Below are 18,416 nucleotides of genomic sequence, written 5' to 3'. Positions count from 1 at the left end.
TTTACCCTGCAGTCAAACACCTTGCCTAATTTTAGAGTGATATACTTAGCCAGATGGCAAACTATTTTTATCAGAGAATGCCCCCGTTTCAAGAAAATTCACTGTGAGCGCTGTTACTGTTATTGGATGGATTATGGATTTTGTAATGGTTAATAGTAATGGATGTTTGACATCAGCTAGATGTAAAAGTATCCATCCCGATGAGCAGCTTGGCTTATTTCACAAGCTCGAACCATTTTAAACTGGAGGGGAAACAGATTTTATGTCCCCATTTTATGTCTGCAGTGACGGTCTGAACCTTTTAATGGTTCATTTGGCTTCATCAAGGTCAGATGTCTAAATTATCTTGTCACGTATTCATGACTGCATTGCTTAGACAGTAAAGTCTCATGTTGTTTATAAGGACACAAACACAAAGACAGCTTCTGTCCTATATGGGGAATATGTTTCATATTGACCGACATGAAAAGGAAAGTTCTGCAAGGGCAATGTGGGATGTTGGTTTGGGTGATTATTCAGACATGATAAGGTTTGTCTGGATGTGAGTAGTACATTACACAAACAGTTATTATCAATAGATGTACAAAACATAATCAAGAACAATTTGGATGATTGATTAATTGTATGTATCAAACAAAAAACATACAAAAATGATTGTTCCAACTTCTTAAATTAAATAATTGTGGTTTATTGTGTTGATAAAATATCTTTGAGTTTTGAACTGCAGTTGCTTGGACCAAAAAAGTAACGTAAGGCATCACCTTGGTCTCTGAGATAATCTTTAATGGACATTTACTGAATATATTATTCAGGAATTAATCAAAAAATGAACAACAAACATACAACAACTGAAACTCTAAATTATTGTCACTTGTAGCCCTTAAGAGAAATTTGTGAAAGCGGATATAATACATTTTCTAATAACATCATATAAATGACAATGTGAAAACAATGTGAGAAGGGGTCGCTCATAATGATGAACCTATGCCTTCACTCTGACTGCTCTCATAGCGTTGCTTTCAACAAGCAAAGCTTTGATAAACCCAATGCACACGACCCGCAGACAGATACAGAAGCAACTAACTGGTGGACATATTGGTGAATATAGCAGCTAAAAAGCCAGATATTTTCTTTGTGAGTTTGTAGAGATCAAAAAACAGATTTCAAAAGGGTTTGAATATTGGACTTAAATTCGCCGTGTGGACACAAACACATACATGAATGATAAAGGTCCTCCTTAACTGCTGGATGCGTAATTACACAACTGTTCGCTAACAAATTCCCAATATCAATGTTGATACATATCATAATGTGGTTTTCACAACTTGTTTCTGCTGCCTCCAAGTGGCTAAACATATTCAATTATTGCAGGTTGAAAGAATCAACAGAGCTGGATGAGAACAGTCATGTCTTTCAATTTCTGTGCTTTTTCATTGTTTCACTCAGGTAGAACATGTTCCATCGCCATTTTTTGGTTTAACTTGGACAGATACCAAGTCAAGGCCAGTTCCCACTAATGCAGAGACTGCTCATACTGAACATTAGGGAAGGCTTGTATAAGTCATAATCCAAGTTTTAATTTATTAAGTTAATATAATATGAATAATCAAAGCTGAAAATTTAGGATTTTTTTTAATCACCAGATCGTACGCATGATCATCATCATTTTCTTTTAGAGGACACTGAACAAAATCACTGCAACATACAGTTTGCCTTGAAGGCTGCAGACGACTGACACGGTCTGAATTCCTGGTTTGTTTGCCTCCGTCTCTGAGTAACACACTGTCCCTTAAAATGATGGGAACTTGGCCCCGCTGTGCCTGCAGCGATATAAATACAGCTGCTCTCACCCTCTATTCCTCTTCTCTCTCTCTCTCTATTCTCTCTCTCTCTCTCTCTCTCTTCTTTGTGTAAGGTATTGTGTATTTAACTCTGTCACCAAGCCTCGTAGTGCATAATCTCAAAAAGGACAGAACGGCATGTTCTGTGAATATAAGAGATTTATATTTAATATTTCTGAAAGTGAAGCTGAACATGTACGTTTTCACGCCAAACTAGGTTCTGCAAATCTGTAATTTCCTCCTTGATGAGAACTTAACTTTAAGAAAGCATACCTCCAAATATAAAGAATGTCCCATTAATATTGCCCTTCCCCTCTCTGCCTTTAGGGAAGTCGCCCAGATTGACCAGTTCCTTCAGGAGACGGCGGCACGTGAAGCCAATGCCAAAGTGCGGCTGCAGCAGTTCATCGAGGAGCTGCTGGACCGAGCGGATCGCGCCGAGAAACAGCTCCAGATCATCAGCAGCTGTGGTACCACACCGAACGGCAGCCTGGGACGCTGCAGCCTGCAGGCCTCAAAGGGCAATGGACGCCAGGTGAGACCATCACGTATTGACATGGATCTTCTGTTGAAGTGATTGATGCTCGAAACACACTGCTCAAAATGCACTGAGATCATTTTTGTTTCTTGCGTTTTCATTATAGGCTGAATTGATGACGTTCAAGACATTTACTGTTTTCAGACGGTCCAGGCAACAAATCATATAACAATATACAATATATGATTTACAAATAGATACAGATTACATTGAACTGCCCAATAATACAGACATCAATTTAACAAGGCACTATTCAAATCATATGAGCTGTTTCAGATTTAAACTTTGTGGCACATTTGAATTGGCATAATAAATCAGAAAACATGACTATTATTTCATAACATTGTGATTCTGTTTTATGTATTTATATTTTTTGTTTTGCCATCCAAGACTCCTCAGAATGCGACTCCCAGCTCTCTGACAGTCCTTGACAGAGCGCTTAATAGTGCATTAGCATTGATTATATTGAGTAAGGTCAAGCACTTTAAGGTCGACTCTTCTTTTTAGAGCTGAGGCCCAGTAACTGTCCCATGTTAAACTAAAATCACCTCAACATCTACACACACATACAAGAAGAGAGTGTGTTTGTAAATGTGCTGTGAATGTGTGCTTGAGGTCTTTTGAGTCATTGAGCTCATTGTTGTTGTTCGACCTGTTCCAGGAATCAGTCATTACCTTCCTGTTGACTGTCCTAGCACAACTTAAACTTAGCAGAGAGGTTTTTTTATGACGTGAAATGTACCTCATGAAGTCACAAGGTACTGTGAAGAAATGTTTCATTAATGATTGTACATGGGTTTAAGGGTGTTTATTTGCAATGTTTAGCAAAGCTTGGACTGTGCTGCTGTTGTTCGATTCAATCCGTTCTGTTTTTCAGAGTAGGTCTGGACGAGGGGGGGTGGTCTGGACGAGGAAAACAGCCACAATGCTAGAATTTGCATCAATGCTTTTTAATAATCAAAATACTCAAGTTTCTCGAGTAACTGCCTCTGCCCTAGTTGATAGCCTTGAGGTCAGTGATCTGTGCAGGCAAATCGAGTCCTCCAAGATTGGGGTTACATATCTTTATGAACCTGGCTTTAGTTTATGCACAAGAACTGTCATGTAAAAATAGTTAAGAACACCTAAGCTGAAGCACACTATTATTTGGCGTTACTTTACATGTAAGATTTTCCCTTTAGTTGGAACTAAGAGGCCATACCCAAACCCTGAAGGCAGCTCCAGACAAAATGTACATACTAAATATATTTGGCCCATGTTGTGTTTGTATCTCCAGCATTTTGTTTTGTGGTGCAAAGTTTGGTCTTATCGTTGTGACAAAGTGAAATTAGAGGCTCCATCTCGGTCTGCTTTGCATTAAGCATCAACACAGTAGAAATAGTGAAGCTCTGCAGACGACATGCTGACCAGAGAGTGTACTCGCATTAAAAGCTTCCTCATGCTCCGGAAACTTGAGATCAGCCCTTTGCCCTCGGGCTTTCTACGGCTCCCATTGTGGCATTTCCACCCTCTTCTTTCGCCTCATTATGCAATGATAAAAATGTCACTTATTCAAATTATTATCCAACACCTTTTTAAAAATGGGCAATCTGTTTCATTGCACAGATTTGTGTGCTGCCATGGAAACCAGTTCTTGCTCTTGTTTGAGGTTCCAACATGATTCTGAATCAGAAATGAGAGAACATTATAACCTTTTGCAAAGACAAAGGCATTTTTCTAGCTAACATGATTTAGTCGCATACATTTTAACAGGAAATGTACTTTTTGTCTCCACCATTAGACCTGCAATTGACCCATAACACTGCTTTCTATATTTATATGTCCTCTCTTTGGATTTAAACATCAGTCAGTTTCCTGTGGGACTGTGAATAATCAAGATGACAAGTACAAGTGTAGAGTCACAGACTGGTTGGCACCTTGTTACACGTCAAGGGAAGCCGGAGATGTCACCCAACCACCTCACTTTCTGTCTCTGTCATGACATCAGCGAGGTCACCCTTATCTCCTAGGAGACAGGTTTTTAGAGCCACAGAGGTATTTTAGGACTGACAGCGAGAGACGCGATGGATGGTTTGTTTCTGACTCACTTATTCAAGCTAGATCTAATGCTTTCTTCACAGGAAGTGGAAGGTGGCGATAGCTTTAATTCGATCACAGTATTTCATAAACCTTTGGCCTTTTGACGGTGAGACAACAAGAGGGAGAAATAGAGAACTGCTCCAGTTCAAGACCGTAACTTGTCACCAGACTGGAGTTTTACCCTCTGCTCATTTTTGGGAGATTTGTCCCTGTTGTGCTTTCACTGCAAGCTGGCCAGGAATGAGAGCCACGGATGGTGTTTGGCTGTTTCCTCCATGGTCCATTTTTACTGGCAATATGCCAGAAAGAAGCTGTGAGTAGAAGCAGAGAAGAAGAAAAAAGAGAGAGAGAGAGAGAGAGAGTGTCTGTGCACATTATCCCTTTGTGGCACGTCACCGGGCCGGTACGCACAGTTCCACCTGGCACGACTTCACATACAAAACACTACACACCACATACTTCAATGCACAGGCACAAGACTGACTAGGAGGATTTTGCTCTCAGCAGGATTTTGCTCTCAGGCAAATAGAGAGTGAGAGTCAGGCTGCACACCCAACATCAAATACACTTTAAAAAAAATCTCCCCTGCCTTCAGAGCCACAGTCAAATATTCGTGAAGTGGTAAAGATGCTGAGGGGTTTTTGTGTTGCTGGAGTAAGGACTGGTCAGTCAGTCAGTCAATTCATCCAACAATTTAGACAAGAGCAAGATGTCTGGACTACTCCTGGCCAGTGTGCCATGAAGGTTGTCATGGATATTCATGACCCTCTGTGGATGATTCCTATTGACTTTGGTGACTTCCTGTAGCATCACTATTTGGTGAAATAAAATCAATTTTAGGTTTTTGCATATCATTTATTGAGCAGATTCACGCTCCAGAGAGGTGAACCCTTTTGTCAACTTTGGACACAAGATTGATATTTAATGACAGGACGTTTCTGTGGAATTTGTTCTGGTGATTCATGGTCCCAAATGGTCACCGTTTTATTATTATTATTATTTATTATTTAATTCAAATACGGTTTTTCTCATGATATAGTTTGAAGTGTATGCTAACGCCTGCATATATCATGAAAAACATGTACTTTCCACACTTATCTGAAAGTTTATGGTACAGTCATACTATCAATGCAGCAATCTGCTGTTCAGGAGCTGACTAAGGAATACACTTGAGCCAGGGCAATGTCTCAGGAAGCTTACGGGTGCTGTGTAATTATTACTGATAGCTTTTCTTTCTGCATGTTTGTGTTTCTCCAGAGAAACTCCAGCAACTCTGGAAGCACAAGAGGCATGTACCAAGTGTCCGACCGACGCTCGTCCCCCAGCACAGGGTAAGTCAGCATTTACACTTGATGGTACTGTAGACCCTCACTAGAAAACATTGTATTTTTCAGAAAGACAATATTTCTGTATATTGATCTGTGTAGATTAAACAAATTAATAACAAGCAGGTTTTCTGGTCCAGCTGGAGATTTCGTGGCTTTTGGCTGACAATTGAATTTGGTGCACCTCCTCTTTCTCACCTTGCGAGAGCTGATGTGAAACAGTCTGTCGATTGTGTAGAAATATAACAAAATCCCTGGAGCCGCAGATATGGGTGATATGAAAATAATTGTTAGTTGCAGCCCTACAGTACTTACACAATAACAGATTTACTGCATGCAGTTTGTTTGCTATTGAAAATATAGCATCTTCTCACGCATGTAGTTTTACTCTCCTTAAGATATTCACATTAAGTATTGAACTGTGATATAATATATCCCATTTTCTGTCAGACTCTCATTCAGTAGAGGGGTGAGGTACAGGTTAGGTGTCGCACTCCATGAGGTGTGACTGAAGTATTTATGTGTCCCTGCTGGAGATAAGTGTACAAATGTCAGATCTCATCAAAATATGAGACTTTTCCTCAAAATCAGCTTTTGCTTAGTCTCCTGCTTTTATTCAATTCCAAACAGAATATCTAATTTCTTCCAATGAATATTGAGCCTTTTTATATTTTCTCTCGGATGCTGATTTGCATTCTGGATACACACCCTGAAATCATTCATTAGAAATTTCTAATCATGAGCTTCTCATGATTGGGATCAAATTATGTCATTACATCTTGCTTTTGATTTAATGTTGACAAAACATTTAAGCAGCTTTCATCAGGTTACTGCTTTACAACCAGCTCATTAAACTGTAATGAACCACAGCTTAGATGGTTGACACCATAAACACGCTGCTCTGTTTTGATTTTCGTAATCTAAATTCATATTTGTTGCATGACTTGCATCTCATCTTCCGTGCATCCTTTTCCCATGCAAGAGCTGATAAGTGTGACCTGCAGTATAATCTGTGATTATCTTTCATTTTTATTCCTAACATTATTTATGCAGAAGCTTCCACTCTTCGTATAATGATGAGAGAAAGAGGAGGACGCACTGAGAAGGCAGAAATGGAAAAAAGCATGAAAAAATCTCCTACTTTTTGAGAGGCTGATGTTTGTAACTATTCATTTCTTCTCTTTGCTGGTGGGTTATTTTAAGTATTGTAGCAAGTACGTATGTACAAAAGCAGCCCTTATAAATACCCCAAAAGCAGCTGGTATCTATTTCAGAAGTGCATCCAGTACTGTCAAATTAATTGATAACAATGATACATTTAACCTCAGTGGACTTGTAAGGGTGTTACCCTGTGCTGAAGGAACTGAAATCTCTTCAGAAACTAATAATCAGAGGGATCAAATCAACAGGGCGCCAAAGGATTTAGAGAAGGTGTTTTGATGCTAGAGTATATCGTTTTGCTTTTTGGGCTCCTTTATGAATCTATCGATGGCAGCCGGTTAGCTTGGCTTAGCATCAAGACTGTAAATGAGAGAAACAGCGGACTGGCTCTGTCCGACAGAAACAAAATTAGATAGACAGAGAGAGAGAGATTTTATTCTTGCACGCTGAACTTGAGACATTGTTGAAGCTCGACTGTGTCCATTTGGAAATGACATTTTACAAATGCAAAGACATCTTCTCTCTTGCATATTGATCATCAAGTTCAGTTTTTTTTTTACCATTTGAATATTCAATTTACATCATAACCAAACAATAATTATTTATAGTACAGTTTATTCTCTTTTTCTGCAGAGCATCAGGGCGGATTAAGTCCGTCTCACAGGGCTCTGGCGGTTACGACAGTGACAGCGTTGAGATGCATCCCATGGAGGACTGTCCCGAGGCTCAGTGCTATCACATGCAGTGCCAGCTGGGTGAGGGTGGTTATGAGCGCTCCCCTGGAGGTGGAGGTGGAGGATCGAGGAACTGGGGTCTTCGTAAACAGGCTATCCAGAACTGGCAACGGCGACCTTACAGGAACAGCACCGAAGGCGAGGAAGGGGACATGTCTGACGTGGGCTCCCGGACCACCGAATCTGAGGTGGAGATGTGGGAACAAGAGAGGAGAACTGTGGCTGAAGTCCAGCAGTCTGCCCCTCCCTATGCTCACCACGGCAGGGCAGGCTATCGCCCTAACACAGGTAAACGACTCTCTGGGAAGTTCTTTATTTTTATAACGATACACTCTGTTAAACACTCACTCCAGTCAAACATCCAGACACATGGGAGCCAGGATTCACAGAACAAAGGCCTTAAAATGACTCCCACAAGAGCAGTGACTGATGTGGATCTAGGTCAGATTGAGATGCAGTCGCTGTAATGTCGCTGGAGCTGGGTCACTGACCAAAGCTCATTCCAGTGTGGATCCGCCATGAGCATATCATCTAAACATTGAGGAAAGAGGCCCCATATCTGCTGCAGTATGTTGACAAAACAATGTAAACATTTCATGAAAAATGACCTGATCTCTGAAGTAACTTTCTCAAACACTGGCACAAGTCTAAAGACAGAGAGTGTAGAGTGTGTTTCATTTCAGGCGATATACATGAACTTGAGTTAACTTAACTAGCTACAAAGCCAGTTGGTAACATGTTTAGCTATTTAAAGCTATATACTTCAAGGAACGTTTAACTGGTTATAAAAAAGTCTCAATATAATGCTGATGCCTCTGTATGACCTACACAAGTAAACAAAGACTATTTTTATAGTTATTCTTAATGTCTGTCCCCCCGCGAAGTCAGACAAACGGCATGCAGGTGCCCCAGAACCTCCTGGAGCTCCAGTGGGAGGTGTGAAGCTTTGCGCCCGGCAGCAGCGGTTAAAAAAGACAACAGTCTGATATGTGATTTTTTTTTAAAGGACCCACGAGACAAATCACCAAAAAGCTGAATGTGGCCAAATTGCATTGCATTAACAAAAAAGAACAGCTGATACTAACCAACAGGAAAGGGAATAATACATTTCATTTGATTAACTCAACACTCTTTTATATACCACCAGGATGTCTGTTGATGAGCAAACCAAGTCATAAATTGCTGTTGTTGCTAAACAATTTATTTGTATGTCCGTGTCTTTAGAACACGTTTATATTGGGGAGAGCACTGTTTTGATGCAGTCTGGGATGGAGTGAAACTGTGCCAGCCCAAAGCCCTATATGGCACATTGGTATGCACTGCCATGACTGCCCCATGAACTCAAAGGTTTTTCTCACGTAACACTCAACATGTTACTGGCATTCCTCTGCTCTGACGTAGGTCTCCTTATTTGGAGAGTCTCTGCCAGGTTTTGTCAGATGGTATGTATCTCAGCATGTAACGCACAGCTCGGCTTTTTTAGTGCATTTGGCAGTCTTGAGCGTACGTGGTGTGAGAGAGAGAGCGAGAAAGAGGAAGAGAGAGCGAGAGTGTAAGTATTGGTTCATAGCCCTGATGGTTTTGAGCAGGCGCCTTTCAAGGCCAAAGATGAAATGAGTCATCTAGGAGCATTCTTGCTGGGAGGAATAAGACCGACTTGGATTGGACACATGGTATCAGCCAATAGATGGCAAGAGAGGGCAGAAAAAATTATGTAATCTCATCGAGTGTCTTGTTGAGGGTTGGCGCCACCATGTGACAGAATATCTTTTAAACGTTGTTTATTTGTTAATGGAAATAAACTAAAGACCATATCACCAAGCCTGCAGTTCTATTTATTCTGTCTATCATTATCATATACGTTTACATACTCATTTAATGATAATCATAATCAGGTGTATTTGTTCCAGTTGTTCAGTATCAAAATCAGCTATTACAAAGTGCTTGACAAAAAGCAAAGATAAGATCATAAAAAATAAGTGGTACAATATGAAATATAGACAAATCCTTTCGTCTCACATCTATAACTATGGAAACAGCCAACAGGTTTCTGCTTAAGGACCTCAGACTGCATGCAGGTAGAAAGTAATTAAAAGATGTAATCTGGCCACGTGCTAAAAGTGCTAAAAGTAATGACAATTATAACAACTTACTGGCATCCAAGGTTAAGATTTAAAGGGTAGTAATGCAAAATCTTCTCTTTCCTTAGTTTGTCTGACAGCTCAGCAAATAAAAGACTAAATGAAACCATGTATGATTCGTCATCTCAATTTACCGAGATGTAGCAATAATCTTACAATGGTAGAGACAATATTGGATGGGTTTGCTTGTATAGCATTCATAACTTCAGGTGGAGTCAAACATCACGCCTGGCTTTCTAATAGAACCGACATGTTTAGACAATGGAGTGAAGACTGGATTTGTCGTTGTAGATTTTCAGGGACAATAATAAGGATTTTTCATGTTCAGGCTTTAATGTTGTATCAGATTATACTAAAAGCTTAAATATATGGTACCGTTCTACTTTTAAACTCCAACTTCCTTCAAAACACAGCGGTCTGACGGTGTGCGGAACCCCACATTGTGTCCAAGGGGTTAAAAGCCTTTGTCTTCCCACAGGTCGGTCTGATGGGGTCTACAAGCCATGCCGCCATGAAAAGAGCCCGTCCAGATCCAACGAGGTGATCAGTCCAGAGATCCTGAAGATGCGTGCAGCTCTCTTCTGTATCTTCACCTATCTGGATACTAAAACCCTGCTGAGAGCGGCTGAGGTCTGCCGGGACTGGAAGTTTGTGGCTCGTCACCCAGCTGTGTGGACCAGAGTGCTGCTAGAGAACGCTCGCATTTCTTCCAAGGTGCATACTGAACGTCTATATACTGTGTGCAGACTATAAGTCAGTAGCATAATCAAAGCAGTAACATGTCGGGCATCATCTTTGCTGTGCATTATGAAGATCTTCACTCATCCACGTATTTCTGCTTTAGTTTCTGAGCACAATGTCTCAGTGGTGCACTCAGACACACTCCCTCATCCTGCAAAACCTCAAACCAAGACAGCGGGGCAAGAAGGAAACCAAGGACGAGTATGGTAAAAGCACACGGTAAGACACACACATATATACAGGAAATTACATCTACAGTTTACAAAAAAACTGTAATTTATTACTGCATTGTGGATTATTGATCAACTCATTGCTTTGCAAACTATTGAAATGAGTGACTTACTGAATTACTCCTCAAATGGTGATTGGTGAGAGGAGGCCAACAAGACAAAACATCAGAGATTGAATGCTGATGTTTTGTGCCGTTTGATTTGGATCTGCGGGGTCTGAGGGGGCTGCACGGTGGCGTAGTGGCTAGCACTGTCGCCTCACAGCAAGAGGGCCGCGGGTTCAATTCCCGGTCGGAGCGGTCCTTCTGTGTGGAGTTTGCATGTTCTCCCCGTGGCAGCGTGGGTTCTCTCCGGGCTCTCCGGCTTCCTCCCACAGTCCAAAGACATGCTGCAGGTTAATTGATCTCTAAATTGCCCATAGGTGTGAATGTGAGAGTGAATGGTTGTATGTCCCTACATGTGCCCTCGATGGACTGGCGGCCTGTCCAGGGTGTCCCCTGCCTTCGCCCTATGTCAGCTGGGATAGGCTCCAGCACCCCCGCGACCCTAATGAGGATAAGCGGTATTGAAAATGGATGGATGGATGGATGGATTTGGATCTGCATGTAAAACATCCGTTTTCATTTCCTGGGATAAGACGGGAGTAGAAGTTCGATTTATTCGAAAAAAGTGAAGATGTTTGTGTCTACATGTTTTATATGAAGGTGACAGATTGCAGCTTGAGTCTGCTCTGACAAAACAGACACACTGCTTCCTGTGTCACTGCAAACACTGGAGGAACATTTTGTTATGTACTACTGTTATGCTGTTCTGAAGGACAGAATAATGACTTCCTCTGTCTCTGTCTTTTTCTGTTGACCTTTCCTCACGTTTCCATCAAAGTGGCTGTCTGGAAGAAGGTCTGGAGGCGTTGTTAAAGGCCACAGGAAGCAACCTTCTGATACTGAAGATTTCACACTGCCCCAACCTGCTGACCGATCGCTCCCTCTGGCTGGCCAGCTGCTACTGCCGAGCTCTGCAGGCTGTAACCTACAGGTAGACCAGTACAGTTCTCTGCACACATATTACAGTTTAAACCTCCGTGGCTTTGCTTGAATGAGTCCATAAGACTATAGTCAGTTATGTGCTGTTGACGTGTGTGATTTGTGTAACATTACACTTATTGTGTTCCAGAAGTGCCACAGATCCAGTTGGCCAGGAGGTGATCTGGGCCCTTGGAGCAGGTTGTAGAGACATCATATCCCTACAGGTGGCGCCACTACATCCATGGTAATAGACACAGAAATATACTTTGGATTAATACCAAATATTATATCTGTCCTCATATCAGTGCTTGATAAATGAATGACCATTGACTGTATTTCTGTCTCTTTTAGTCAACAGCCTGCTCGTTTCAGTAACCGATGCCTGCAGACAATTGGAAGATGCTGGCCACACCTCCGTGCTCTTGGTGTGGGCGGGGCTGGATGTGGCATTCAGGGGCTCGCCTCGCTTGGTAAAATATGGTTTGAAAATGATACCATTCACCTAGTAGTTTAATTCCTTTCAGTGATGTTAGCCACAACACTTAATGAAGAACTCAAACATCCTTATACTGCTTTTTAAATAATGACCACAATCACATATGCAGAAACAGAAAGGGGACAGAGATGATTAAGCAATATTATTGTCATATCTGGGCGTAAATGCATTCCTATATTTATCTTCTATTTATTTATTTTGGTTGAGACTTGAAACAAGCCTATATGCATAACTGTAACCTTTGCTGTTTTCGCTTATCTCACCACTCCCCTATCTTCTCCATCTCTGTATTTCCTCACCTCCATTCACCCCCTTCAATCTCCCACCACCACCAGCGAGGAACTGCATGCGACTGCAGGTGCTGGAGTTGGATCATGTGAGTGAAATCAACCAGGAGGTGGCAGCAGAGGTTTGCAGAGAGGGCTTGAAAGGTCTGGAGATGCTGGTGCTCACTTCCACACCAGTCACCCCCAAAGCCCTGCTCCACTTCAACAGTGAGTTTGAATACTGCTGATTTACTGTCGAAGATCCTGTCGAGAATATGCAATATTTAACTGTTAACTATAATATTCTTGCTCTGATTTAGTACTTAATACTGGTCCCACAAGACTGTGCTGCATAGTGTGCAATAGTTCCGTGATATAGAGGTATTGTTAACATCGGGCGACACACATTTGTTTTTACGGTTAGGCTACTAAAACAATGTAGGTTACTGTTACATTCAGGCAGCTGTAGCTGTTATGGTTATTTAAGAATACATTTATAGCTTAGAAAAAGAAAACTATAGTTGACTTATTAATGTTTTTTATAGATATAAGTACAAAGTAAAAATGAGAACACACTGAGAAAAATAGCACCGAATAATGAATGCTGCCTAAATCCTCCTTCCTCTCGTGTAGGCGTTTGCCGCAACCTGAAGTCTGTCGTGGTTCAGATTGGTATAGAAGACTACTTTGAGGACCCCAACAGTCCTGAAGCTAGAAAACTGTTTGATGAGATGGTTAACAAGCTTCAGGTAACAGCACACATCACCCCCCTACACGAACACAGGGGCAAACTGTCCACGGGGCAGTCCGGGAAGGCACCGAACATCCGATCCATTCCATGTTCACGGGCCGGATCGGTTTTGACGAACTGTGACTAGAGTTCCGGCTCACCTAGACTTGACTGGTTTTGATTCAGTACAGTGGTGACGTGCTGATACCAAGTAAGGAGGCTGGTTGTCTGCCAGACATTCCAAAGTATCTTGAAGGTTTTCGTCAGCGTCAGTCACAGCACGCCCCTTTGCAATACACGTGCACATACTAAGTTTCCATGAGGGAAAGCAAGACCCCATGATGTTTCTTCTGGACAATCTGGCTGAAGTTTCAGTATCCCGATAATCTGTTGTAAGCACATAAACAAATAATATATTCGAGTGCATGTTTATACTTAATAAATGCTCTGCCATCCATCAAGTGCAGTGATGACTTAGAGGTCTGCACTCTTTTCACCACTTTCTTTCTGGATTTAGTTTTTTTGGGGGGGAGTTTTGCTACACTGTATGCACATGACCAACATCTCGACCAATAGTTCTTCAGAGGATAAGATGGATCTATTTGTATCACATTACACACTGTTTAAACCATGACTCAATGCTGGAAGTCCCAGTGGTGATTGGTTGTGGATGCGCTGGTGCTATCTAACTCGAGCAGAGGCTTACTGTGAGAGGCTAGGGTCATGCATATAGCTGACCACACATAAACAGAGATATAAAAGCTGTGAAATCCCAGGTTTTATTTATGTTTTGTTTTTATGAGTCAGTTTATAGTGTGTTTCTCTTGGATATCACACTCAAGATGGCACGATTGCTCACAGCAGTTAGGTAAGCGCCACAAACGCAATGATGATATTTTTATCACTCTCTCTTCAAGTTTGCTGTAAAAAGGGAAGCCAAAGCTCTCTCTCATGTTTAATCATCCATGTTTTTAAAGGTAAGTTTGTAAAGGTGAAGCTTAAAGTCTTAAAGTTAACCTGCTGCATCTCAAAGCGTTATCGTTTTATATAGCTTTCTGTAATTCTGCTAATGGTAGGAAACAAAAAGGTATGAAGACAACAGGGGGGAAAGGAGGATGGTGCAAAAGTTGCCTTTGAAGAAATGTGATTATAATACCCCTTCCGTCCTTTTTCTTTTAGGCTCTGAAAAAGAGACCAGGCTTCTCCAAAATCCTCCATGTGAAAGCAGACAGTCTCTGCTAACATCATTTGTGCAGATTCTTCAAGTCTTGGAGAGGCGCCATCTTGGCTCGGTCAATCAAAAAGACCCAGCTGTTTTGAGCCCGCTCCACAGGGTTGAAAAAGTCTGCAGCACCGACAGAAACGACAGAAGATCGCCATGATGAACCAGGGCCGAGGCTCAATGTGCATACTCCCATAACTCTTACACTATTGCAGTAAGGGGAAATCAATAACTCCTTCATGTTGGTCAGAAGGCTATATAGTCTATATATCACAAGAAGGTCCTAGAGCTTACAGACTCAAATAACACAACACAACTGTCAGATTCCTCTTTCTTAGTCATCTCCTGCTTTCACCACTAAAAAGGATTGTGTTGTCGCACAGAGCCAGGTCCCTTTCTTGAAACGCCTGGAGCCAGGGCACAGCGCTGTGTTAATGCTTGACTCATGGTTCGTGGCCAGGAGCACATTATACAGCGTACATACTTTCCACAGGAGTAAACACAATGGGGGCAGGAGTAAGAAATTGTAGAGAAATTGATTGCCTCAAGAAATGTTGAGTACTCAAGGTTAAGAGTATGGCACAGGAGCTTTATGTTTGGTTGTGTGTCAAGGATAGAATCAAGGGTTTTTGAAACTGGACGACATTCAACACTTACTGCTTCCACCCAGGAGAGAAACATGCTGCACCAGCTCCAGGCACAGCGGAGAGAGCAAGGACAGCCTCACTGCAACACACATGTACCTTGACAGTCTTCTTAGTAAATTGCATGGCAGCGATGCATTTACCCTCTGCTACCATCCTCTGCTTCCTCATACAAACAGCGTTGTGTCATAAACCTGGACTCAAGTGTTTTTGATAGTATCTCTGAGAGAGCACGCTGCAGTATCTGATGCTTTCCATTAACTGCAAAGATGATCCATAATGTCATTCTTTCAAAAACACTGGTGCCATTTGTAACAGTGTCTTGTCCTCATTCCAGCGAGCGTTTTCTCCAATGTGCCATTAATGAGGGAAGAGGGACCATGGACAGAAAGTTAAGTTATACATACTCCAGATGTATACAGGTGTTACGGTGTTTATCATACTTAACCATACTAAACAGTGCCATTCCTATTCGTAGTGCTCATCATGGCTGAGGCCTCCCTTTTCAGCTGACACCATGTGGCTCCCTCTGCTGGATTTCCAAGCACTTACACAGCCAACGGCCAGCTGCTGTGATTTGACACGTTGTACCCTTTGCAGCAAGGAACATGTATCACCTTTTACTATTTTGCAGAACTCAAAACCAAGAGATCGCCTCCTCAGTATCATCTTCAAATTAGGAATTTGATTTGGTGTGATTCATGGCTACAATTTAGTTGAGCCTACGTCGCAGAAAATCTCAAGAAGTATGAGTAGCAATACTGTGGTGGCACTTAGTGTACGCTCCTCTGTGCGGCAGGTAACTTAACACATCAAGATCAGTTTATTATTCACAAGGAATAATACTGTCTTCTGGCTCTGGAGGAAGTCTGAGAAAATAATCGTTGGAATGTTATCAGGCTGTTTTCGGCTTTGAAAACTACAAATTTATAGCACATAAAGATGCATTAAAAGCTGGGGCATGTAGTCTGAAGAAATGTGGAAAGATGCGTTTACAAATACGGTCTGTAGAAAATACTATTAATGGGAATTTCTTCAGCTTGACCAATACTGGGGACCAAAAGTCAGGATTCTGCCTCTGCTGCGTAGGTTTTTTTCCATCTCTTATGAGTCCCCAAACATTATGAAAGTGCAATACTAAATCACTGGAGCTCTTATTAGACATTCACAATCACTTTGCTTTCGAGAAAACATGCACACAGTTTTGACATGGGTTGAAAAATGATTCACACATCTAGTAGAACATCATCAGCTTGCAACATGTTTACCGTTTGAGCTTGCGCACCTCATTTTTCTCTACAACACGTGTTAACATTCGTGGGCACGATGACCGTTTTCCACGAAGGCCGAGCAGGCGTTCGTCACGGGGGCTCTTTTAAAGTCACTGACAATTAGAGTTGCCAGCTGATGTTTTGGGGTCTCTGCTTTATTGTCAAACATGTTCATGCGGACTTGTGTAGCTGCATATTTTAGTGATGATGTTCCAGGTGAATGTGAGAGAACAGGTGTGGATGTTCATTTATTTTTGTTCTTCCAGTACTGCATATTATTATCTTATACTGGTACTGAGTCATTGGAGAGAAAGGTGTAAAACACAATAGCGAAAACACAAAGCACTTGTTGATTTTAAGTTTTAGACAATCCTGCCGTCGCTATCAGCTACTCTGTACATACTGTTTGTAAAAAAAAAAGGAAAAAAAAGTGAAAAAAGGACCGACATTTGATGTTATATAATAATACGGTCTTCGTTCGGTAAGCATTTTCTCTCCAAAGTTGAATGAAAGATAAACATAGAGAATTATAATATGTATAACAGTAGTGTGGAAATTGCAGTTGTGTATTAGATACTTTATATTAAATGTGCATCAGAGTCATATAGAGATGGAAATTATTTAAGAAGAGGATAAAGATGATAATTCAACTATTTATTTCTATAAAAAAGAGCGATGTGTATAATGTTGGCATGTTTGTGTTCAAGCATCAATCATTAAGTTGCCTTCTTAACTGTTCTGCTACTGTGACAAGAAAATTATTAGATGTTTAATGAGCTTTGATTGCCTGCAGGTTAATAGCGTTTCTCTTTATTTGCTCCAGTCTGTTGTTGCACTAGTGAGAAAAAAGATATTTCAGATGTTTATTATAAAAGTGTTGTTTTTTAGTGTTCAGCTTTCTCTCAGTATTTGACAAAATATGATGCACTTTTTTTCCTGAACACATGTATCGACCCGTCGATCTTCGGTTTAGTCGGAAACGTCGCTGGTTTCTGTCAGCGGGATGCCGGGCGGCGTTTTCTGTTGTGGTGTGAAACCAAGTGATTTTGGAAACACAGCGATTACAGATGATCTTCTATCACTGAACAGATGTACATTTAGCCTCTTTTCTCTTACTCCATCTCTCATAGCTCACTAGTTGGGAAGTTAGAACAGTCAAACTGATTCAAGTGCTTTTTAGGTTCATTGCCAGTATGACCTTATGTTCACCCTTTGCATTTGTTACTGTCTTTGTTTTAGTTTTGCATTATAATGCTGATTTCACGCTCATACCAACAGTATTTTGCTTTATTGTGAAAATGGACCCGCTGATGATGTAACAGAGCCTGCGTGCTCTGAAACTGCAGATTAGAGGTGCCAGGTACGCCAGAATCACTTTTTGGCCTATACCTCTCCAAATATAAAGCAGAATTATTTGTAATTTATTTATTTAGATTCAGAAACTGGAGCATCACTTATAAACCACGGTGCTTCAACATTCTCATGTTTATTTCAACGTTTCACATTTCAAATCAAGTTGAATTCCTCCTGTTTTGCAGTTCTACGTATTATGTATCATAATGTGCAATTGAAAAACAGTGTCTGAGTGTTCATGTACCTCTCTGTACATATTTTATGTATGAGTGATTGTACTCTGCCCATTCATCTGAATAGTATTTTAAACATTACCTCAACACTTATCTGGGCAATTAAGTGTGCGTTTTGTCTTTGTAATTCTTTTCAACTCCGACTGCCATCGACAGGTACGCCAATTGACCCATGAACTTCATCCATGTTGCGACAATGACAAAATGGATTCTATCGCTGAAAAAACTTTCCTAAAAGATGATCAGCCTTCTGCGATGACTGCAACAGAGGGAAATGTTTTACTACTAATTTTCACTCATTTGTTGCCATCAATAAAGTTGCTTTAAATTGTATTTGTTTGTACTTTAAGCTACTTTTTTACAATAATGTTTAAAGGAGTTGATAC

General features: G+C 41.0%; 1 protein-coding gene across 1 annotated transcript in view; it reads left to right on the top strand.

Annotated features, from left to right (window-relative positions):
- Positions 1 to 18,293, top strand: part of fbxo41 (F-box protein 41) — a 31,620-nt gene extending 13,327 nt beyond the window's left edge. Inside the window, exons 3-14 of the mRNA XM_034537030.1 lie at positions 2,169 to 2,376; positions 5,716 to 5,789; positions 7,578 to 7,966; positions 10,298 to 10,533; positions 10,664 to 10,779; positions 11,673 to 11,825; positions 11,964 to 12,059; positions 12,167 to 12,285; positions 12,647 to 12,805; positions 13,211 to 13,326; positions 14,487 to 14,743; positions 15,511 to 18,293. Of these exons, the coding sequence (XP_034392921.1) occupies positions 2,169 to 2,376; positions 5,716 to 5,789; positions 7,578 to 7,966; positions 10,298 to 10,533; positions 10,664 to 10,779; positions 11,673 to 11,825; positions 11,964 to 12,059; positions 12,167 to 12,285; positions 12,647 to 12,805; positions 13,211 to 13,326; positions 14,487 to 14,549 (1,729 nt within the window). The 3' untranslated portion in view covers positions 14,550 to 14,743; positions 15,511 to 18,293. The remainder of the gene's footprint in view (positions 1 to 2,168; positions 2,377 to 5,715; positions 5,790 to 7,577; positions 7,967 to 10,297; positions 10,534 to 10,663; positions 10,780 to 11,672; positions 11,826 to 11,963; positions 12,060 to 12,166; positions 12,286 to 12,646; positions 12,806 to 13,210; positions 13,327 to 14,486; positions 14,744 to 15,510) is intronic.
- Positions 18,294 to 18,416: the final 123 nt, after the last annotated feature.

Source organism: Cyclopterus lumpus, chromosome 1 (genome assembly GCF_009769545.1).
Source record: "Cyclopterus lumpus isolate fCycLum1 chromosome 1, fCycLum1.pri, whole genome shotgun sequence".
NCBI classification, from domain to species: domain Eukaryota; kingdom Metazoa; phylum Chordata; class Actinopteri; order Perciformes; family Cyclopteridae; genus Cyclopterus; species Cyclopterus lumpus.
The sequence above is the reverse complement of the archived record's forward strand: the minus strand, read 5'-3'. Positions and strand labels throughout refer to the sequence as shown.